Source organism: Enhydra lutris, unplaced genomic scaffold (genome assembly GCF_002288905.1).
Source record: "Enhydra lutris kenyoni isolate GAN:26980312 unplaced genomic scaffold, ASM228890v2 scaffoldscaffold15, whole genome shotgun sequence".
NCBI lineage: Eukaryota > Metazoa > Chordata > Mammalia > Carnivora > Mustelidae > Enhydra > Enhydra lutris.
Window position 1 is genome coordinate 51,578,677 of NW_019154099.1, and position 23,266 is coordinate 51,601,942.

The following is a 23,266-nucleotide window of genomic DNA, read 5'->3' on the forward strand; positions in this document are numbered from 1 at the left end:
GCTCATTCAGTTAAGAGTCTGACTTTGGCTCAGGTCATGACCTCGGGGTCCTGGGATCCAGTCCCGCATCTGGCTCCTTGCTCAGCAGGGAGTCTGCTTCTCCCTCTCCCTCTGCTTGCGCGTGCGCTCTGTCTCTCTAAAACAAACAAATCATTCTTTAAGAAGAAAGAAAATTAAAGTCATTTAGGTGACCTCAAACATGTCTCCCCCAACACCAGCCAATCTATAAAAATTTCTAGAGCCAACTGTCTTTTCTCAGTCTCAGAAGATAAAGCATTTCTTTCTCTTCTTCCATGGGTGTTTTTGAGCCCCACCCCTCCAACGTCCCCTGTTCTGCTCTATCCCTTGTACTTTCTCTCAGTTTTTCTCTCAATTCTTAATACGTTCTTTTCTCTAGAAAAGCTGTCTGGGAAGCTAAGGATGGGTCAAAGCGTTGGCAGGAACCCTTTTCCTCTTTTGTTAACCACATCCATATTTCCCTCATAGAATGTCCACCCAAGTCTGAGTTCACGGACAAGCTCCACATTCCCAGAATCCAGCACAGTGCCTGGCAGGGAGGAGGCAGGAGACAATAGTCTGTGTTCGCTGAATGGGTCAGTAGAGAGTCGCTGAAGGTATCAACGGATGGGTGGGATTCTGTGGTTAGCAGAGCTCACAGCACACCCTCAAGTCACGTTTCTCGGTGCGCAGTCCTTGGACCACCAGCACCAGAATCACTTGGGACCTTTTTGAAAATGCTGACTCAAGCGTGAGTGGGTGGCTTTAGTTGGTTAAGCATCTGCCTTCAGCTCAGCTCATGATTCTGGGGTCCTGGGATCAAGTCCTGCTTTGGGCTTCCTGCTCAGCGGGCAGTCTGCTTCTCCCTCTACCTTCCCCTCTACTTGTGATCTTTCTCTCTTTCATGCTGTCTCTCAAATAAATGAATAGATAAAATCTTTTTTTAAAAAAGAGAAAAAAAAAAAAAAGAAAATGCTGGCTTAAAACCCACATTGATTGGGGTATGTCAGTGTGAAACAGGAGCTAACTGAAAGAGCTCCCAGAGGCCAAACTTGAAATAACTTGAGCACAAAACGAATGAAGGGATAACCCAAATTACAAAATTTATAATTTATAAAGTAAATTTCCATGAGTCTATACTGAAATAAATAAATGGTTGAATAAATAATGGGGGAGGAGAGACAAATCTCCTGTACAGAAGAATTTCAAATAATTTATATACATACCACATCCTCAAAGAAGTGGAACATAACTGCCGCCCAAGGGTGGGCTGCCCATAGTGACTTCCTTCTAGACAGGACGGTATGAAAGGGGTGGCAGGTAATTTTCCAGTGGAGAAACGTGACTGACACAGCTTCAATCAGGTGATCAGGGTCAACATAAGCACTGATGAGTCAGGTTCATCGTGCGTATACTTGACATTGTGTGATGGAAATAGCATTTTACCTTTGGGGGTATTTTCCCCAACAATCTATAGCTTCAGTCTTCTCATGAGGAGAACATCAGGCAAGTTCCAATAAAGGGATACCCTGCACATTTCCTGACCAGTACTCCTCAAAACTGTCAAGGTCATGAAAAACAAGAAAAGTCATAAAACCGTCACAGCCAAAAAGAGCCTAAGGAGACATGATGCTCAATGTAATGGAGCATCCTGGATGGGATCCTGGAACAGAAAAGGAACAGTAGGTAAAAACTAAAGCTATCTAAATAAAGTACGGACTTTAGTTCATCATGATGGAACTGGTTTCCTAATTGTGACCAGTAGACCACAGCAATGTAGGACGTTATAACAGGAAGGCAGATGTAGGGTTTATGGGACTCCTTCGTGCTATCTTCCCAATTTTCCTGTAAAGCCAAAGCTTTTCTAAAAAATGAAGATAACTAAAAAAAATTTTCTTAATTCAAATTCCTGGGCCTTCCCTCAAAAGCTCAGGGAATGAGCCTCAGGGCTCCGCATTGGAAACACACATCTCACTGGTTTCATGCATGCTCAAGTCTAGACACCAGGGTCTTAGAGACTTTACTCAGAGACAGAGAGGTCCCTTGCTAACTGTGGTTTGGATCCATGCCACCGTGTTGCACAGCTGCAGGGTCACCCTTGATACCGTGTCCAATTCATAATGTTAGTGGCACCCCAAGGCACCGTGGAGCAGACACCCTGCACCCGTCACCTCTCCACACCATTGTTTTGATCCGTCTACGTGTGTTACTGCGAGCCAGTGTTTAACAGCTGGGAAATTCTTTATGAAAGTCCAAAGCTCTGGGCTGCATTTCTGTTTCCCCCAGTCCCTCACGGCATCCCAAGCAGAGCTTAGGAGTGGCTCAACTCCTTAGATGGGACAAATGTTGGTCAGCTCTACGTGACTCTATCACTCCCTGTTGTTCCGAACTCTTTTCAGGGGCTGTTATTAACATGCTCATATTGTCAACTTCTTTATGAAAACAAAACAAAACAAAACAAACCCCCCAAAACAGTTCTCCGTATCTGGGTCACTATCAAAAGAGGGAACATGAAAGATAAATCGAGTGAGCCTATGTCTTTAAAAACAGGCAGAATGGTCTTGTTCCTGTCAGTGGGAGAATGGTCCTCGTGTGATTAATGCACCTGCAAAGTGTGTCTGTTGCTTGCCCAGCTGCCTCTCTCCGTGAGGGCCCCTGTGGACATTTGAGGCCTCATCTCAGGCCAGCGAGAGATGCCACAGTGATAAATGGGCCAAAGGTGGGTCCTGGAGGAAGGAGGAAGGGGAGAACGGTCTCCTCTCCCTCTGTGTGCTATTCGCACACCCTGGGAACACCATGGGGAGAGCAGCTAAGCGAAGCCAGAACCTGAATTCCTGGGGCCTTTGTCAAATGGCGTGAGTACACTGTTCTCATCCTCCATTTCTAATTACTACTTGAGGAACGAACTGTCTCCTAAGAGTTCTGGCACAAACAGACGGGCTCGATTTGGACAACTGTTTTAGCCTCCTTGCCCGTGTTCAGAGTATAATTATGGAAATTATAATGATAATCACTGCAGGAACTTACTATGGGCAAGACCTGTTCTAAGAGAGTTTTCTTTTTAATGTATTAAGTTATTCAATGCCCAGAAGCCCCCTAGAGGCAGGTGTTATTATTACCATCTTTCCCTCTGCAGACGAGGAAAGGGAGTGAAGGGGGCCTGTCCGGGCATCTACAGGTAGTTGAGAATGGAACTGGGATTTGAAGCCAGGCTCGGGCTCTCACGTAATTCCGGCTCTCCCAAGAGTCTTACTTGAAGTATGGCAAGGTGCCATAAAAAACACAGGAAACATAACTACCTCTATTTTATGTACATACTTGTGTCCACATTTCACAACAGTTCCATGTGACGTCTGGTAACAGTATACAGATCATTTCTTTTAAATAGAATTGTTGCTAAGAGGCCCCGATCTTTTCATTTTTGGTATGATGGACTGTTAGCTGGCATTTATATGAACTACCAGGAATAAAAGTCATTCTGTTCTTAATGAGCATGGAATAATTTTTTAAATGATGACACTTTATCTTAAGAAATCATGTGGATTGTTTCCCTTATCCGTGCAGCTCAATGGTTTATCAGCCGATTGTGTCAGAAGCTCTTTTCCTTTCCTTTAGGAAGTCTGGAATAAGAGATTAGACCTCGTCAGTTATCATCACAAATATGTCACGATCGTTATTGGATGCCTCTATTTTGTATGTGGATTCTCATACACCATTTAAACTTCATGGTGTAAGAACACATGGAAAATTGGAGAGAATTAAAAAAAAATAATCAAAGGGTTGAAAAGTTACTGGAAATATTTAGTCTGGAGAAAAGAAGGCTAAAGGTGTTTGAAAAACTCACTTCTGGGATGAATAACACATCAGGAAGATCCTGAACAGATGTTCGAGTCATCTGGTGGCTGGTGGAGCAGGTTTCGTTGCGGATACCACGCAGATCAACTGTAATGGAGTAAAGGAGAGGTATCAGCACCAGAGATCAGGATTCTAACCTACAATAGGCATGTTTTCATGGGAAGAACAGAAGAGCACCAAATCAGGGTCTATTAAAGGACACTCAGCGAGACGAACATAGGGTTCTAGGGATTATCCAAAGTTTGTTGTCAGGATCCCACCACTTCTACGAGTGTTCCTTCCTCCTTGGAGTCAGGCTTGCTCACTCAGGGTCCATCTGAGTCTAAGTTGGTTGGCGTGTTTGCAGAGGTAGAACCTCCTTGGCCTGCACATGAGGACAGACTACTATTTGCTGGCTCAGAAAACTCAGGTTTTTATTCTTTCATATCTTTTTGGCCCCTGGTGGGGTGCTCACTGCTGATTAATCCCTTATAAATAAATATTCCAATCCCATAGTTATGTCCACAAGGACATAAATAATTGCCAATTCAGAACAATCACCTCACTTTAACCTTTGAACCAACCCCAGTTCCTACACATACATAATTGCCCTGAAACAACGTAAAGAGGAATGTTAAATCCCCTCGCTTATGTGGTTCTACCAGCAGAGTTTCTGAAACTTCCCTAGAACCTCACTTATCTTTTTTTTTTTTAAGTTTACTGATTTATTTTTAGTCATATCTACACCCAGTGTGGGGCTTGAACTCACGACCCCAAGTTCAAGCATAGCATGCTTTTCCGACTGAGCCAGCCAGGTGCCCTAGAATATAATTTATCTTGTAGTGGTTTTGGAAATCCTTTGTCTATACTTACATGTAGATGCTGGATGGCTGGACAATCTGAAGCCATCCAATTAAAAGAGGGGGAAGCAGGAAGGATGGCTTAATGCTGCCTTTCCCTCATTCCTCTCATTCAATTGGATATATATATCTAGGAGGCCTACTGTGTGCCAATCACTGTGCTAAGCCTCGGGGAAACAAAGATGAAAGACAGGTCCTGTTTGCAGTTGTGTAGAGGAGACAGGCAATTAGACAATGACCTACAAGTAGAGCAGATTCACTTTGATAAAGGAATGCAATGTACAATGTGCAAAATGAGCCCAAGGGTGTGGAATTCAGCCGCCACCACAGAGCAATAGACCTGAACTTCTCAGGTTTCTTTCAGAATTGGTCTGAGTGACTGGACCACAGATTCATCTACAGAGGGAGTACAAAGTGAGTCATGACTGTGAAAGAGATTGGTACAGGGAGAAGTAGGAGATTGGAGCCAGGTGAATGAGCGAGTGATAGTTTCTCCTTGATGCTGGGTGGACCAAAACCCACAGACTTAACAGAGCAATTTTAAATTTGGTGGACACAATGGGTGGGAAGATTTTACCGGTGCAGGTTTTGGTTCCTATCTTATCATCAAGTACATGACATAGGAGATCAATTGTCACCTTTAGGACCAATTTTCACCTTTGGGACAGTGGGGTTCCCAAAAACAACACCATTAATCGAGTCCCTATGGTTGCTGGGCAGAAGTAAAATCTCAACATAGCTTTGACCTAGGAAGAAATCAAGAAAATGCAAAAGGAAACAGGTGAATGGCAGATAGAAGAGGAAATTTTAATCAATATGAATGAATATGAATTAAAGAGGAAAGCCGAGGGTCACCTAGGATTGCCATAAAAAGTACACAAACTGGGGGGCTTAAAACAATAGAACTTCCCTGCCTCACAGTCCCAGAAGCTGTCAGTCCCAAATCCAGGGGTCAGCAGGGCCGTGCTCCCACGGAAACCTGGAGGGCAGGACTGTTTCTTGCCTTTTCCAGCTTCTGGTATTTGCTGGCCATCCTTGGTGTTCCTTGGCTGGTGGGGACAGCACTGCGATTTCCGCTTCCGTTGTCACAGTGTGATGTCCCTGGGTCTGTAAGAGTCTAAGGAGAGCAGTCATATGGAATTAGCTCCTACCCTACTCCATAATGACCTCATCATAACCAGTTACATCTGCAATGACCCTATTTGCAATGAAAGCCACATTCAGAGGCACTAGGGGTACAACCTCAATATATTTTTTTTTTGGTTACACAATTCAGCTAATAACACTGAGGAGGATAAAAGAGAGCCCCGGGCTTCTTTCTCCATAAAAAATAGAAAGGCTAAAATTAGGGGTGCCTGGGTCGCTCAGTTGTTGTGTGTCTGCCTTTGGCTCAGGTCATGATCTTGGAGCCTTGGGACTGAACCCCATTTTGGGGCTCCCTGCTCAGCAGGTAATCTGCTTCTCCCTCTCTCTGTTCATGCTATCTCTCTCATCAATAAGCAAAATTAAGTGGCATAGAATTGTCACATCAGTTTTCAGTACTTCACTTTGTATTTCTAGCTTATATTCTGAAATTCTGAAATATTTTCATGTGTTCTTTTTTCACTGGCTGCTGTGGTAGTGACACTCTTCCTGCGTACGCACAGTTCAGTTGCATTTCTATAGATTTACAATAATAAATACTGCCAATAATGGAAATAAGAATGATAAAAAATTTCCTACATAATATTCTCGTGATTATCTCACCTTGGAAAAAGGAGAAATAAAAGATCAAATGGATGCCTTTGCTTTGGAACATTATGTTGAATACATGAGTTTGAATCAGTTTGAATCAAGGTGCTACTGGTCAGCATGAACTGGCCATAAAGATGGACAAGCAAGCAAGATGAAACATTGAAGCTGATAATCTCTCACATCTCTGAGTAGTCTTAAAAGTGAGCAAGTGAGATATAGGCTCCCACTTTTGTTGAAACAACCCTGGGAGAAGGAGATCTGTGGGTTTTGGCCTTGCTTTGATGGGCAGGAGACGTCTGGGAGGTTTGGGAAGAGGACACAGCCTGGTCAGGGGATGGAATTATGACGTTTTGCATATCCTTCCTGTTTTGATGATGTCCTAAAATCCAGCTCGCACTTTGGCAAGGATCTAGGGCAGCTTCCCCGAGAGGAGTCACTTATATAGTACCAATCAGTAGCCATATCCATTAAAAGGAGGAAAATGTTGGCCCTATGAAAATGACCTATGCTGAGATCAGAGGTGATAGGGTAAAGGAAATTGGCGATTTGGTCTCACTTCCTTTCCCCCACTTTTAGTGGATGCTGCTGGTGTCCCAAATATATCCTCTCTGTCCATTCAGAGGCACAGTAATTGCATCCACCTATAAATATGTTAGTTTGTGTGGTGTATGGAAGTAAGGAGGTCAGAAGTGATGCCAGGCTGGGTGCAGAGAAGAATGAGAGGGCAGAAGGACGCTGCAGAGCAGAGTAAAATCTAGAGCAGGACAAGCAAGTGCCTGTCTGGTATGAACAGATGGGACATGTTTGTATGGACACAAGAGAAGTAACCTTAACTTAGCCTCCGAGAAAGAGCAGATGGTCTGGGTGGAGAAGATGAGGAAGTGTGACAGTCTCACAAGTGTGACAGGTTCTATATGAATGATTTAAAAATAATTCCTTATGGGTAGTGATGAAGCAACAGAAAACTGATCTCCTATTCTGAAATCCCACCACACGTTAGGGCCTGCGCTCCATCTCTAGATCTCAGATCCAGAGGGCCCCATGCTTTGATATGTGATGGGAAACAGAGCTGAATCAGAAAAAGAAAAAGCTCTAGAGAAATAAGGTAGTAGACTAGGGTGGGTACTGGAGGAAGACCAGAAGAAAAAGGCAAACCAACCCTATCACTTCCTAACCTCCCCCACCATAATCTCCATACGAAAATTTCTCAGCCCAGCTATCTTAGGAGTGTGCCACGAAAACATGAAGCCTACAGGCAGAAAGGTATCAGCCCTATGGCCCAAGACTTACTCCCCCACAGCCCCCGTGGAGTCTTACTTCCCAAATGCAGCCTTTTTAAAAAAAAGATTTTAATTATTTATTTGAGAGATTGGGAGCATGAATAAGGGGGAGGGGTAGAGGGGAGAGGGAGAGGGAGAGGTAGGCTCCCCACTGAGCAAGGATCCAGATGCAGGCTCCATCCCAGCACCCTGGGATCTTGACCTGAGCCAAAGGCAGATGCTCCACCCACTGAGCCACCCAGGCACTCCCTTATTCCCCAGATGCAGTTCTTAGCATGTAGTCTTGCCCTGCTCACTCAAAGGGGTGGGCTACAAGTGTGGACAAATCGCACTGCTCACGGGTGGCCCTCTGGGACCGATGGGTGTCGTGGAGAAAGACACCGCGCCCCCGTCTGCCTGCCCCTCCAGTGGGATGACGTGGGGGCACAGGCTCCATTTGCCCACAGTGCTAATCTGTTTGATAACTCACCTCTGTTGGCTTCTGCCCCTCCTTTCCCTGTCTCATTCCCCATTCTCTCACTGGTCTTTCCTAGGACAGCTTCCAGACAAACTTGAAACTTTGTCCCAAAGTCTGTTTGGGTGAGACCCAAGCTAAAACAGATGGGGATCATCTGAAATATTTTTTTAATTAATTGATGAAACTTACTGAGGTTCTAATTCTATTAAAAGAAATCTCAAATGTTGTTACATTTTGTTGCTTCTGCAGGAATTGTTCCACTGCACTGAAACCCTTTGCATCTAAATATGCAGTTGGGAACACTCTGATATTATAATGTTAAAGAAGGATGTTCCCCCTAAATCACGTTTTAGTTCAATTAACATTTCCTGCAAATTGGCTAATATGTGGCATCATTTTCAAGTGGATTAATCACCTAATTTGATATTAAAAATCCACACTGATCTCTAGACTTAACCATTATATGTTTTTTTGTTTGTTTGTTTGTTTGTTTGTTTTAAAGATTTTATTTATTTATTTGTCAGAGAGAGAGAGGGAGAGAGAGCGAGCACAGGCAGACAGAATGGCAGGCAGAGGCAGAGGGAGAAGCAGGCTCCCTGACGAGCAAGGAGCCCGATGTGGGACTCGATCCCAGGACGCTGGGATCATGACCTGAGCCGAAGGCAGCTGCTTAACCAACTGAGCCACCCAGGCGTCCCCCATTATATGTTTTTAAATAGCATGAACATTAGCAGTACAGTCCCAAACCAGCTTTTAGACCTACCTGGTCTTATCTGCTACAGATATGGGAAATTCTGGGCAAGAAAGCATCTCTTAAAATGACCTACGTTTGTTGAAAAATGATACTTCCTTCTTCTTTAGTAATCTTAATCTTATTGACTTATAGTTTAAAGGCTTCATTTAAACATTTCTGGTACATATGATATCTATGTCAAATCACTTTGTAATATTCCAATATTAGTATTTCTCATTGATTGAAACAAAAATTGCATGTTAGTATCAAAGAACAAAGTATTTTAAAACAATTTTCTCTCTGAAGTTTCTACCTTTGCCAACTCTGTGTCCTTATATAATATTCACTTAATCTTGGTGGATTGGATTGGATTGGATTGGTCCTTGCTCATTCATCTAAATGAATTGGAAAAAAAAACTATGTTGCGCATATGGATACTTTCAAATATTCAACGGAGTATTCTCAACACCTTTTCTTTTTTCTTTTCTTTTCTTTCTTTTTTTTTTAGATTTTATTTATTTATTTGACACAGAGAGATCACAAGTAGGCAGAGAGGCAGGCAGAGAGAGAGGGAAGCAGGCTCCCCACTGAGCAGAGAGCCAGAGGCAGGGTCTCAACACCTTTTCTTAATATTCACATTATATATAGTATTTTTTATAACAAAGGCTAGGTTTATATATCTTTTTTAAAGATACAGAATCACTAAGTGCATCGTTCCCACGTGTAAATTGGGACTGGTGACTTCAAAGAGACAAGCAGAGTTGTTGCATGTGGAATGGTGTTTTGAACTGGTGAACAACTCTTGATTAAGTTCCAAATAACAACTGAAACAGTAACTAGTTGCATTCCTGGCAAATTCAGCATGAATTAAAACTCTGCCAGGCACATGTTTACATGTAAAATGAAATTGGTTATAGATTCAGAAAAATACAAATAGACTTTTACCTACATAAGAAACATGAGGTTGGAGAGTAAAACACAAGTTAGAAAAGAGAACGATTACATTTTTTTGGTAAAAGGATTGCGTCTGGCATTTACTGGACACCACGCAGGCTCCTCCAATTCATTGTGACAACCCAAAATACGCTTAACAGGTTTCCAAAATGCTCCCTGCTCGGTAGACATCTATAAATAGTATTACTGAATCAGTAAAAAGATGCAAGTACTCTAAAAAAACTCTCCAGACCTATTTCCTCATAACTATTAGTTTCGTAGATATTATATGCAAAAAATGCATTTGATGCAGTGTAAAGGCTACTTTACCCAAGGACTGACCATCAACCCTAGTCATTATCTACTGATTCCTCCAAAAGCTTGCTGACTACAATCCCTGCTAATTTGGAAAGGGGGTCCTCAGCCAGAATATGGAAACAGGATGTGGTTTACAAGGTAAAGGTACTATAGCTGTCATATGATCAGAACTTGGTACTTTGGAAGTCTGCGGTTCTTAATTTGGTTGTGGTTGGCCCCCTCTACTCTTAGTAATCTTTAGGAAAAATTCTTTCTAGCTCTGCTCTATGAAAGAAACATGGTGCTCAAGGCAAGCTGAAATCTACCGGAAAAGCTGTGTCAGGGATGCTTGGTCAGCAACCTTCCCCCAGGAATCCTCTGGAGATCTGCTTTCTAATGCTAAAACCTTAGAGATGCTATGTTTTATTTTAGGAAAGGAAGACATGTCTTCACACCAGTAGACTCAAAATGGGTAGGATACAACATCTGGTAAGACACATTCCCTGCCCGCTACGGGCTTACTCTTTCAAACTTACCACTACTACCCCAATGTAGAAAGCAGATTCAGTAAGACATGGCAAGGCAAATGATGATTCCTAGTAACTGACAGAATTAGTTCTCCAAAATACAATCTAGAGAAGAGACAAGGTGGAAACACAGGCAAGGACTTTAGAAATGATAAACACTGAGCATTCTGGGATTGTGTGATAATCGTTGGCTAAATCACACAAGTACAGGAGTTCTCAACCTTACGCTATTGATATTTTGGGCAGTTTTTTTTTTTTTTTTTTTTTTTAAAGTAGGCTCTACACTGGGCTTCAATGTGGGACTTGAACTCACAACCCTGAGATCAAGACCTGAGCTGAGATCGATCAAACATCAGATATGCAACCCACTGGGCCACTCAGATGCACAGAAGTCTTCATTGTGGGAGGAGGCCCTGTGTATTTGTAGGATGTTTACCAGCAACCCATCTGCCCGTTAGATGCCATTAGTGGGCCCCTCTCGTAACTGTAACACCAAAAATGTCTCCAAATATTGGAAAGTGTCCTCTGGAGTCCCCATACTGCCCCCTGTTGAGAATCACTGCACTAGTGCTTCTCAGACTTTTGAATACAAATCACCTGAGGGTCTTGCTAAATGCTGCTTTAATAAGTCTGGGAATAGGGCCTGGCACTTTCTAGTCCAAACAAGATCCCAGATGAAGCCGAGGCTGCCCATGCAAGGACAATACTTGCTTCTTAGAAGACAAACCTACAGCTTTCTACCAGTTGATATGTCCAGGTTCCGAGGGCAGAGTACACTCAAGGTACAGATTCCTGAAAATACTCTAAGCAAGGTCTGCGTACCGTATTAAGTTACTGTGCAATTAGTTAAGAATGAATATAAATAAGTGAATGGGGTTTTTTTGTCTTTGTTTTTCTAAACTTCAAAGTGCTTTATCTCCTATTTCAGCAGTTCTCCAACATTTTATCTTGGGATTTCTTATAGCATTCTTAAAGATAATCGAGAACTACGAGAGCTTTTGCTAACATGAGTAATATCTATTAGAAACATGAGAAATTAATTGAGACAGAAAAATTTTAAAACTGTTTGGAATTCATTTAAACATAACAGACCCACTGCACATTAATATAACTATTTTTGTGAAAAATTGCGGCACATTCCCAAGCAAAAAATTATGGAGGAAAATAGCATTATTGCACATTTTTTTGCAAATGTCTAAGATCTGGCTTTATAGAAGACAGCTGGATCCTCCTATTGGCTTCTGCTTTCAGTCTGTTGTGATACATTGTTTTGATTGAAATACATGAAGAAAATCTGGCCTCACAGGATTTTGTTGTTGGAAAAGGAAGCATTTTAATAGTCATTTCAGATAATATGGACTTTTTCCTGACACTACAGCATAACTTAACAAGCAGTAGTTTCTTAAAGATTAGTTGGAATGAGAAATCTGAAGCCCTATCAATGAGCTTTTAGTACTGTTACACTAAAAGTTATCGGTTTATCTTGCAGTTTGCATTGATCTTACCCACCCATGATTTTGTAACACGATGCACTGATCAAGTGGAGAATGTTGGTTCACTAAGTTATACAGCCCTTCCAAATGCACAGAGGGAAACTCCATTATATTTTCCTGAGTGAATAAGAGTAAAGAAAAATGTCTTAGGGGCGCCTGGGTGGCTCAGTGGGTTAAGCCTCTGACAGGCTCAGGTCATGATCTCAGGGTCCTGGGATTGAGTCCCACATCGGGCTCTCTGCTCAGCAGGGAGCCTGCTTCCCCCTCCTCTCTGCCTACTTGTGATCTCTCTCTGTCAAATAAATAAATAAAATCTTTTTTAAAAAAATAAAAGGAGAGGCTGGAATCTACTGGCTGGGCCACTGGGGCATCATTAACGTTGGTCTTGGCCCCAGTGAAGAGTCCTCACTTATGATCTGTGTCAAATAAATTAATAAAATATTTTTTTAAAAAAAGCAAAATATCTTACTACAATTATGAAAATAGTTCTGGCCTTCTGGAATCCCTAAACTGGGGTGGGGTAGCCACATCTACTTTGAGAACCAGTGACCTATGTCGGCTAAGGGTTTTGTTGCCAACCAATAGCTTCTATAAAACAAATAAAAGCCTAAGGAAAATAAGTAACTTATGCTTTTGCCTTCTAGCAATATAGCAGTGATAAAATTTTGGGTTACTCTCACCTCTCCTTCAAGGCAGGAACTGTGTTTTATTGATCCACAAATTCCAGATTTAGCTCACTCAGTGCCTGGCCCTTACAAACACTCCAGAAGTATTTTCTTTCCAAAGTATGCCATACAGCTGTGTAACCTGTCCTTTTCATTTAGCCTTGTAGTTGGTTGATTTCCCTACAATACGTATTCTTTAATAACTACATAATATAAAATTAAAGTTCTCGGGCTCAAACTCATTTTAAGAAAAACATGATTTTGCCTTAGTAAAGATTAATCTCATTTTGCGAGGGGGAAAAAAAAATGAAATGCCTAGGTTTGGAAGGCCGCTAAGGCAGAAGTTTGGGGAGCAAGGTCGCTCAGCCATAGACTCGCCACCCCTGGGATCTGACCACCTGCCGGCGCGGTGCGGAAGGGTGGGGTCCCGTGAGCACGATTCATGCCGCCTCAGGGGATTCCGCGCGGGATCCACGCAGGAAAGGGCTGGACAGCGTAGCTCTCGGCGACTGAGCGGCCTCTCGCACCGGGGGGACACCAGAACCCCAGATAGTTACTGTCAACAGTCCTCGGGAGAGCGAGCTTCGGGGGGCTGCCCAGAAAGACTGAGCATGCGTGGAACGCGCCGGGCGTCCCGTCCGCGGAGAGGTTAGAGGTCACGAGGAATGCCCCCACGCCGGCACTCCCGAGAAATCAGCTGTCACGCCGACTCCACAAGTCGAGGAGTGGCGCTGAGCACCCACGTGCTGCTTCCAGGAGTTATACTCCCGCTCCTCCCACGAAGTTCCCACGTTGCTTTTCTAAAGGGGACCCGCAGCAGTCGGGAAAATCCGGACAGACGGAACCCTCCGACTGAGGACCGACTTCCCTTCCCAGGCAGGAAGGGAGGGGGCGGGCGGAGCGGCGCGTCCCACGGGCTGCGCATGCGCCTCTCGCAAGCAGCCCCTGGAGTGGAATCCAGTTGCCGGATTCGCCGCCACGCCGGGAGTGCGCCTGCGCGGTCGCCGGGTCCCTCCACCTCCACTTCCCCTCCCCCTGTCCCCCCGCGGGGGCTCCGGGTCCGGCAGGACCATGTTCACCAGCACCGGCTCCAGTGGGCTTTGTGAGTACCGGCTGCCGCCATCCTGGCTGTTCCCTACGCGCGACCCTGGGCACCTCTTTGAGAAGCCTGGGGGCAGCGGGGACCTCGGGGTTGCAGGAGGTTTGGGGACCGACCCTCCATGCCCGCGCCGGAATCTTAGGGGTTCCTTCCCGTGAGGGCAGCGGACACTCCCCCACCTCAGCCTGTAGGGGCAAGTGCGGACTGAGTCCCGCCGTCAGCCCCGGCCCCCACCTATGAACCCCAGGTGCGATGCTCACGTGTTCCAGGGGCTGCTGCAGGCGGGCTGGACAGTTAGGGTCGGGCTGGGTGTCCCGGTGTTCTCCGGGCTCGACCCCTTGTGCTCAGCGGCGCGTGTGCCAGGCTGAAAGAAGGGGCTGTCCTGGTGGAGCAGATGCTGGAAGCCTGCCCCCTTCCCAGTCACCTTGCTCCATTTAGGCTACAGAGGGACCAAACTGGCTCTCCCCCAGATGCAAATTTCCAACCTCTGTCTCGGAAACTGACCCCTCAGGTTTCCTTAGATTTCTTTCTTCCTCCGTCTCCCTTAAGAGTTTTTAGACAAATACAAACTGATGAAAGTACATTAAAGTGGAAGGAAGTTAAGTCGTTTGGCAGGAAAGTGCGGACATTGCTGCTGGATGTTGCCGTCATCTTTCACTCGAATGTCAGTGGTGGTCAGCAGGTAGAGGGAAAAGAAGTATATCTAGCCTTTTAGACAATTTTATTTTTTTCCCTGAAATTTTTCAGTTGACTCTTGGTAAGGTGGCCTGTGTGTTAAGTAAACAGCAGTGAGATTCGGCACTGGGACAGCAACAGTGAACTGTTTTGAACAGGCATAATTTACAGTTGCTTGTCACTGTTAGTACTTCCTGTCTCTCCACATGAGAACTTAATCATGCCCAGGTATGGAAGCAGTTGACATTTCCAAATACTAAAGATCTACTGTTATTGTTAGAAGCCTTTTCCGAGAACACAGGTCTTAGACTGAGGGTGAGTATCAGAGACACAGGCATAATTTTAAATCTTCCTCACTCTCAGGTTTTGGAGTGGGTTGAATATTTATGATTTCCCTTGTTTCATAATTAATTCGATTCACTCATTGGCCTTAGAGTAGGTTACATCTACTGGCTAGTTAATTCCCCAGACTACCCTTTGCATAAAGAACATAGGACTGTTGGCACTGCTGGTCAAGAAGGTGGTGTGATTTTCTTGGGATCACGCAGTGACCCCTACACTGGTGGATATAAAATTAATGGTAGAATCTTCCATTTTAGTTATTTCAGCCATTTGAACTATCCTTCCCTCTGACCAAAATACATGAAAAAATTTAAAAGGTTACTCTACTGCATTACTAGGTTACTGGTTACTGTAGTAGTCATTGTGTTGGCAAAGTTTATTCTGCTTTAATACATGGTGATGCTGGGGAAGGTCATACTTGATCACCTAAGACACAGGGTTGATGAGTACTGAGTTCGAGGAACCAAACTCCTGCCCAGGGAGAGGCGTAGGCCAAGGCTTCTCCTCAGCCGTCTTGACCTGTTTCTGAAATAAGTGTATCCTCAGGGTAAGACTTGATGGGATGGCCATTCCTCAGAAGGCCATGTCTCATGCGCTCATTTAACAAACATTTTGAGCATCTGTTATGGGCTAGAAACTGCTAGTTGCTGGGATTTCAGTGTTGAACAAGTCTCGGTCCCTTGTGTTCCTTTAGTGGACGTTGGGCAGTTTTTCCAGGACTGGTCTTTGGCAAGACTGGGTGTGAGCAATCATCTGCTTTAAAATTTTTCCTGGCAAGGCTGTCCACCGAGAGGGAAGTGATTTTATTTAGCAAGTTGTGTGGCTCTTTGGTAAGTCAAAGTTCTGATTCTGAGTAAGTATCCTGGGAAGGATAATCCGCCTGCCCACGACCCTGTGGATGATGAGCGAACATTGTCTTTTCAAGGGAAAGAGTCCCTGCCATTTCCTACCACCTGCATATGTCCCTCATTATGTGACTGGTAGATAATGGTGTTTTAGTGTTATATTTGCCTTCCTCTCAGTTATTTATTCAACAGGTGTCTATTGGGTACCCATGTAGGCCCCACACTGTTTGTGTACAGAGGATGAGGAGGTAAACCGGGTAAAGGAAACCAGCGTCAAGTAATAAACAAAGTGATTTCCCATAGTGATGAGAGTCCTGAAGACAATACGAGCATAAGGGTATGGAGATTGAGGTTATGGGGGTGCCTGCTTCAGCAAGTGTGGTCAGGGAAGATATCTGGGAACATGACACTTGAGCTGAGACCCAGGTGATGTGAAGGACCCAGCCACATCAGAGTTTGTTGAAAAATGTACATTTTGTAGAAAGGGAACAGCAAGCACAAAGACTGAAACAGGCATAGCAGTGCATTTTCAAGGCACTGAAGAAAGCTGGGGCTGCCAGGGCATTAAATCACAGATAGGGTGTTTGTGACTATGTCTTTGAAACTGTATTGCTGTCTATCTAGTCATGTAATTATAGCTTGATAAAAGTGTATGGGAAACATATTCAGGACTTATTTTAGATTGCTTATAGACCAGTGCATCATTTAATTATGTGTTAAGTAATAGATGTATCATTTATTATACTTACTATAAGTTTTTCCCATTACTTAGTCACTTCACAGTATATTCACTCTGTAACAATAGACTTAACCAACATTAATTGTATGTCTAATGTATTCCAGGTTTAGTTCCCACCCTCAAGGAGTTCATTGTCTAGTGGGGAAATATTGTAAAAAAGAAGTGAAACAACTTGTCTGCGTGGTGCTGTGGGTTTATTGATGGGGTGTGGGCTGGTTAAGGGAGAGGCACAGTTGTTGGTGCAGGTGATATTTGAGCTGATTTTTGAGGGATAAGTAAGAGTTTGTCAGGCATGCAAGTGGGGAGAGGGCCTCAAAGAGCAACAGAGCCTGGGCAGGCCTGGAAAAGAGGCAGGAGGTGGTGAATTAGAGTATTGTTGGTAATGGCTGGACTGAGCAGTTTAAGAGGTGTGTGGTGAAATCATCTACCTGAAGAGGGAGAAGAGGAGGAGCTAGGGGAGAAGGTAGAGGAATGGCTGAGGTTCCTCCTCTTCAGGAACACAGATAGGAATGAATGATAGACCAAAGTCCAGAGAAACAGGAGGAGGTAATGATCTAGAGCACTAAGGAATGCTTTACGTTGCTGGGGGAAGGAAGCCGGGTGGGGGGGGGGGGGGGGGGGGGTGTTTTTGGGGGGGGGGGAAGCAGGGGTTTCAAAAGGCGCCCGAGGCCTAGCTAGAAAAAAAAAAAAAACAACAACTATGGAGCTTTCTGGATGTCCATATTCCCAGATCCCATCCCCAGACAGATTGAGAAGGGCTAATGTGGGCATCAGAAATCTGAATTTTTAAAGCATCCCCAGGAGATTCTAAGGGACAGAGAGATTTACATCAAAACAAGAGGGTGGCCAGCAGAAGGGGCAGAGTGAATAGAGTCCAGTGGGAGATGCTGAAGGCTCCAGCTAAGGTAGTAGCAGTGAGAATGAACAGGATAGAGAAGAAAGATTCTAAAGATGTGTGAGTAGGTAGGTTGTGTCCCTAAAACTTGTTGAGGGATGCCTGGGTGGCTCAGGCGGTAGAGCGCCTGCCTTCAGCTCAGGTCATGATCCCAGGCTCCTGGGATCGAGTCCCTTAGCAGGGAACCTGCTTCTCCCCCTCCCTCTGCTGTTCCCCCTGCTTATACTCTGCCAAATAAAAAAATAAATAAAAGCTTAGAAAAATAACCATAAATAAAACTTGTTGGATTTGAGGGATGAAGAAGGGTTGAAGGTGGCTCTGGATCGACAGATGGTGTTACCATTCATTAAGGTAGGGGAATGCAGAAAAGGGGGAGCTCGTTGTGGGGGAAAGACGAGTTCAGCAGTGGCCGCATTTAATGTGGAGGGCTGTGTAGTGTGCAGTTAGAGATACCAGGGGGGCATTTGGAGAGAGGGCGCTGAACTGGATGTGGGTGGTTAGGTGGGAGCTCTGCCCTGGATATGAGTGAGGGTGCTGGAAGCAGTGAGTGGAGTTAGGAGGCTGAGGACAGGCGCTCAGGCAAGTCTGGTAGCTGAGGGGTGGTAGGGAAGGAGGAGACCACAGAGTAGGCAGAGATGGGTATTTCCTTGGGAGAAACCTGTCTTATTCAATTAGATTTGCCCTCTTTTGTTGTAAATCAACTTTTGAGCTTCTCACCACGGTGGCTCTGGTCGCCACAGTGTCCATTCCCCCTGTCTCCAGTTTATAACCCATTTCTGGCATCTTCCATGTCAAGTCGGGAGCCCATAGCTAATTACTGGAGTTACAGTCTCATCTAGACTCTCAGAACCTTGTTCTGCTGTCCTGCTACAGTCATCTGACGAAGCCCCAAGCTGGTGTTCATGTGTGACACCTGATCTGAGTCCTTGGATTCCATCATCTCCCGGAGCTCCTCCCCTGCCATCCCCATCCTCAAGACTGTTCCTGGTCTCTACCCATCTCACTCTTCCTGCACACCCCCAGTAAGGGCTGTCACTTGTTTATAGCCACATTTTTACCGTTGTCAGTGACTTCCCATTATAGGTGATAGTTGAGCTGAGTTTTGAAGGATGATAAGAGTTGGTCGGGCATACAAACTCGGTTCCTTTCTCTTTCCCCAAGCGAAAAGAGTGAGGCACTCTTCTAGCTGAAGCCCACCCTCCATCTCTTCTTAACTTACTCTCTGCTGCCTTTTGTGACACCACTCTCTTCTTCATCCTCTCCTCCGAGAGGGTGAGCCTGGCACGTGGTTAAGTCTGGAGCTTTCTCCGGTTGATGCCGTAGTGGGCCTTTCAGAGACTCTCAGAGTACTTCAGATCCCTCACCTGTGGAAAGGAGAGAATATGATGTATTTTGTTGAGTTCTTGTGAAGATTAAGATTTAGCGCGTGTAGAGCTCCTAGACTGGGGTTAGCTGTTTTCAGCTGGGTCCTTCTACTGTGTTCTCAAGAATATGAAAGCATAGCCCCTCTGCTGACCCTAGCCTGCACTTTCCCAGCTGCTGACTTTCTTCTTCCTAGCCTCAGCCCTTGGAAGATGAGCTTTATGTTCCTTCCTCTCCCCACTCCCTGCACTCTTTAGCCCTCCGCAGCTCGTCCGCTCTTTGATGGTTGCCCATCGGCCCGGCTCTGTACTCTACCCACCGCAGCCTCAATCTGCCCCACCAGCCACGAAACCACAAAAACTGCTCCGGACCAGGTGACCTGGGACTTCCACACCAGCAAATCTACCGGATGCTTCTCAGTCCTTGTCTTAGTGGGATGTTCTCTTGCATTGGCCTTGATGAACGTTTCCTTCTGAAATTCGTTACTTGACTTTTATTTTTAAATTTCATGCTCACCTGCTTCTCTTCATACCTCCTGACCAAATTTATTTAGTTTCTTCGAGTTTACTGGATTTGGTATTAGTGGGCTATGGTCACGGTTAGGAGAGCAGTTTCAGGGGTGCATTAAGGCCCAAACCTGCTTTGTTGAGGTACGGAGTGAACCAGAGATAGACAGTACAAGTAATGAGAGTGGACCATAGAGACACGCAGTGGGGAGGGAATCTGGGGAAGACAGAGCTGAGTTAGGCCCTTTGCAGACTCAGGTGCTTGGGTGTTTTGCTAACTGAAAGTCACCCAGCACTGAGATGGAAACCGGTGCAAATTTATTAGTGTGAGAAATAAAGTTTTGAGCTGAACTGGAACCAGCGAAACTGGTTTTGATTCAAAACCAGTTAGGGAGCCTGGAGTCAGATGTAGTTAGGGAAGTTAGGTGCATCCAAGGGCCAGTGAGTGGTGTCAGGCCACAGTGAGGACATTCATCTCACTCCAGAGGTGGGTGAGCTGTAAGGACTGGTGGGGCCATTCACGGTCTGCATACTCTGGCCCCTGCATGATGCTTAAGTGGACACCTTGAAAATTGACCTCTCCAGCTGTTTTTGTGCTCTTAAGAAGTACCAGGTTAGGGCGCCTCGGTGGGTCAGTGGGTTAAGCCTCTGCCTTCAGCTCAGGTCATGATCTCAGAGTTCTGGGATCGAGTCCCGCATCGGGCTCTCTGCTCGGCAGGGAGCCTGCTTCCTCCTCTCTCTCTCTTTCTCTACTCTTTCTCTCTCTCTCTCTCTCTACTCTCTCTCTCTCTCTGTGCCTACTTGTGATCTCTCTCTGTCAAATAAATAAAATCTTAAAAAAAAAAGAAGTACTAGGCTATGTTGTCACTAACGTATTCTTTCTTTAGTTGTGTATTCAGTATGTCAAATACAAAACTTACAGGAGTTGAGAAAATGTTTTTGTCTCTCACCATCTCTTTGAAATGTACTCAGCTTGGAAAGCTTTTTGACTTTGTGAAAAGGAATCAGACTTATGACTTTTTATTCACTCTTCAAGTTACTGATTCAACAGCGGTTTAATGAGCACTCCGGTGAGCCAGCCCCTCTTCTAAGTGCTCGGAATTCAGTGGTAAATAAAAGATGAAAAGTACATTCAAGTGGCAATAACCTTAGAGAATAGAAGTCACAAAATAGGGGCTCAATTTAAAAATCAAAATATGTATTTAGGGGCACCTGGCTGGTTCAGTTGGTAGAGCATGCAACTCTTGATCTGAGAGTCATGAGTTCAAGGCCCATGTTGCACATGGAGCCTACTTTAAAAAAAATAAAAATACGTTGTTGAGTGTTTGAATCAACACTTCAGTCTTCATTCAAGGGTAAAACTTTTTCTTCCTTTTCCTCCCAGTTAAGACTCGTACTTGACAACCACTTGCTGTGAGAGAAAGGGGCGTGATTGCCTTCTGCTCTTTTTGTGTTCCCCTGTGTCTCTCCCATTTTGTTTCTGACCTTATTAGGTTCTAGATTAGGTGGAGTGGGAGGAGGCAGGAATGGTGAACTAGGATCGTTCTTATGTGGCTCTTAGCCTGGTACATGGTTCAAGCTGCCTCTTCTCTGGGTTCTTTAGATTCGTTTGCAACTCCCTTGCCTGCTACTCCCCGGCTTTGGGGAAATGCATCTTCATGTTGGTGGGCCATATTTAGTGACTCTTCTTTAGTTCCTAGGAACTTAGGTCCACCTACGGTTTCCTCCTTCTGGAGTCCTTTTGGCTTGCTTAAGGGCACCATCGGACTGAGCCCAGGATGACCCCGCTGCTGGCTCTTCCCTGCGGCCCACCTCTGCTCTGCTGGAATTGTGGATTCTTTGCCTCGGTGGTGCGTTTTGAGCTCTGGCATCAACATGGCTTCTCTTTCTCCCACTCTTTAAGTGTCCCAAGGTGGAAATCCGCTGTACCCCCACTCCAGGAGTCACATATTTGGCTCACTGGATGAGGCCCGTTGAGCCCCTGACGCAGCTGGATGTGAGGGTGTGGTTGTACTCAGAGCATGTGGATGCCCACTCCACGGATCCTTTTCCTACTTTTCTCTGTTCAGTAGAGAACTCTTGCTGTTCCGCTCACTCTTCTTAGAGTCATAATCAGGCTGAAAGGCTAAGAGTTGTGGGACTGCAACTAGATTAATTGTCTTCGTAAATTCTGCATTTTGGTGTAGGACCTCCCTTTGGAGCAGCCCTTGTATTTGGTACCTTAGTGGGAATTCCAATTTTGTTATCTTGTTTTGGTTGAGTTTCTATTTTAGGGGGCAAGATTCATCTGACTGGCTTCTTTAAAGGTGACTTGAGAATTTATATATTTCTGCTCTAATTTCATTGTTTGTTGCAGTAAAGGATTAACTCATCAGGCCTGGGTTGCCCAAACCCTGCACAGTTGCCTTTAATGCCCGACTCTCAGGGATAAGCTATTTCCTACATTTCTTAACTTTCAGAGGAGTATATCCTTGAAACTCTCAAGGAATATACTATTTATTTAAAACTTTTAGCTGATGGGTGCCTAGGTGGCTCAGGGTTCTGGGATCATGATCTCAGGATTCTGGGATCGAGCCTCACGTTGGGCTCCCTGCTCAGTGGCGAGTCTGCTTGTCCCTCTTGCTCTGCACCGCCTCCCCCCATGCTTTGTTCTCTCTCTCTCTCTCTCTCTCTCTCTCAGAAAAAGAAAACCCAACCCTTTAAAAAAAGAATTTTAGCTGAGGAGGAAAGATAGGTATTAATTAAGGAAGAACGAGCTTGAGGGGGGGATGCTATTATTTTTTATTTTTAAAAAATATTTATTAAGTAATTTCAACACCCAGTATGGGGCTCGAACTAGGGACCCTGAGATCAAGAGTTGTGTGCCCCACCAACTGAGCCAGCCAGGCATCCCAAGGGAGAATGCTTTTATTTTTATTTACTTATTTATTTAATTTAAATTCAAGTTAGTTAACATATAGTGTAGCTTTAGTTTCAAAGTAGAATTCAGTCATTCATCTCTTACATGTAACACCCAGCGCTCATCCCGACAAGTGCCCTCCTTACTGCAAGTCGTCCATTTAGCCCACCCCCCCCACCTCCCCTCCAGCAGCCCTCACTTTGTCCTCTATATTTGAGTCTCTGTGGTTTGCCTTCCTTTCTTTTTTTATCTTATTTTATTTTTCTTTCCCTTCCCCTGTGTTCATCTGTTCTGTTTCTTAAATTCCACATATGAGTGAAATCATATTTGTCTTTCTCTGACTTATTTCACTTAGCATAATAGCCTCTAGTTCCATCCACATAGTTGCAAATGGCTAGATTTCACTCTTTGATGGCTGAGTAATATTCCACTTTATATATATATACCACATCTTCTTTATCCACTCATCAGTCAATGGACATTTGGGCTCTTTCCATAACTTGGCTATTGTTCATAATGCTGCCATAAACATTGGGGTGCACGTGCCCCTTTGAATCAGCATTTTTGTATCCTTTGGATAAACACCTAATAGTGTAGTTGCTGGGTTGTAGGATAGTTCTATTTTTAACTTTTTAAGGAACCTTCATACTGTTTTCCAGGAAGAAAGCTTTTAAAAATAGTCTTTCTTGGGGTGCCTGGGTGGCTTAGTCGTTAAGCTTCTGCCTTTGGCTCAGGTTGAGCCCCATATTGGGCTCCCCGCTCAGTGGGAAGCCTGGTTCTCCCTCTCCCTCTGCTGCTCCCCTCCTGTGTTCCCTCTCTCACTGTGTCTCTCTCTGTCAAATAAATAAATAAAATCTTTAAAAAGAAATAGTCTTTTTTTTTTCCAGTTTAAAAATAATCACATTATAGAAAATTGGAAAGATAGGAAGAGACACTTAGTATTTCAGTTAATTTTCTTCATCTTTTCCCTGAAAACATTTATGTTCTTGTTTTAAATGAACTGATTTTATTATGATAAAATTAATAGAATTCATTAAAGAAAATTCAAAAATATGGAAAAGTAGTAGAAAGAAATAAAAATAGCATTTATGACC

At 44.4% G+C, this 23,266-nt stretch overlaps 1 protein-coding gene across 1 annotated transcript in view; it reads left to right on the forward strand.

Annotated features, from left to right (window-relative positions):
• Nucleotides 1-13,736: 13,736 nt before the first annotated feature.
• The window catches only part of LOC111147109 (UBA domain containing 2), a 199,025-nt gene continuing 189,495 nt past the window's right edge, over nucleotides 13,737-23,266 (forward strand). The window contains exon 1 of the mRNA XM_022503007.1: nucleotides 13,737-13,912. Coding sequence (XP_022358715.1) covers nucleotides 13,882-13,912 — 31 coding nt within the window. The 5' untranslated portion in view covers nucleotides 13,737-13,881. The remainder of the gene's footprint in view (nucleotides 13,913-23,266) is intronic.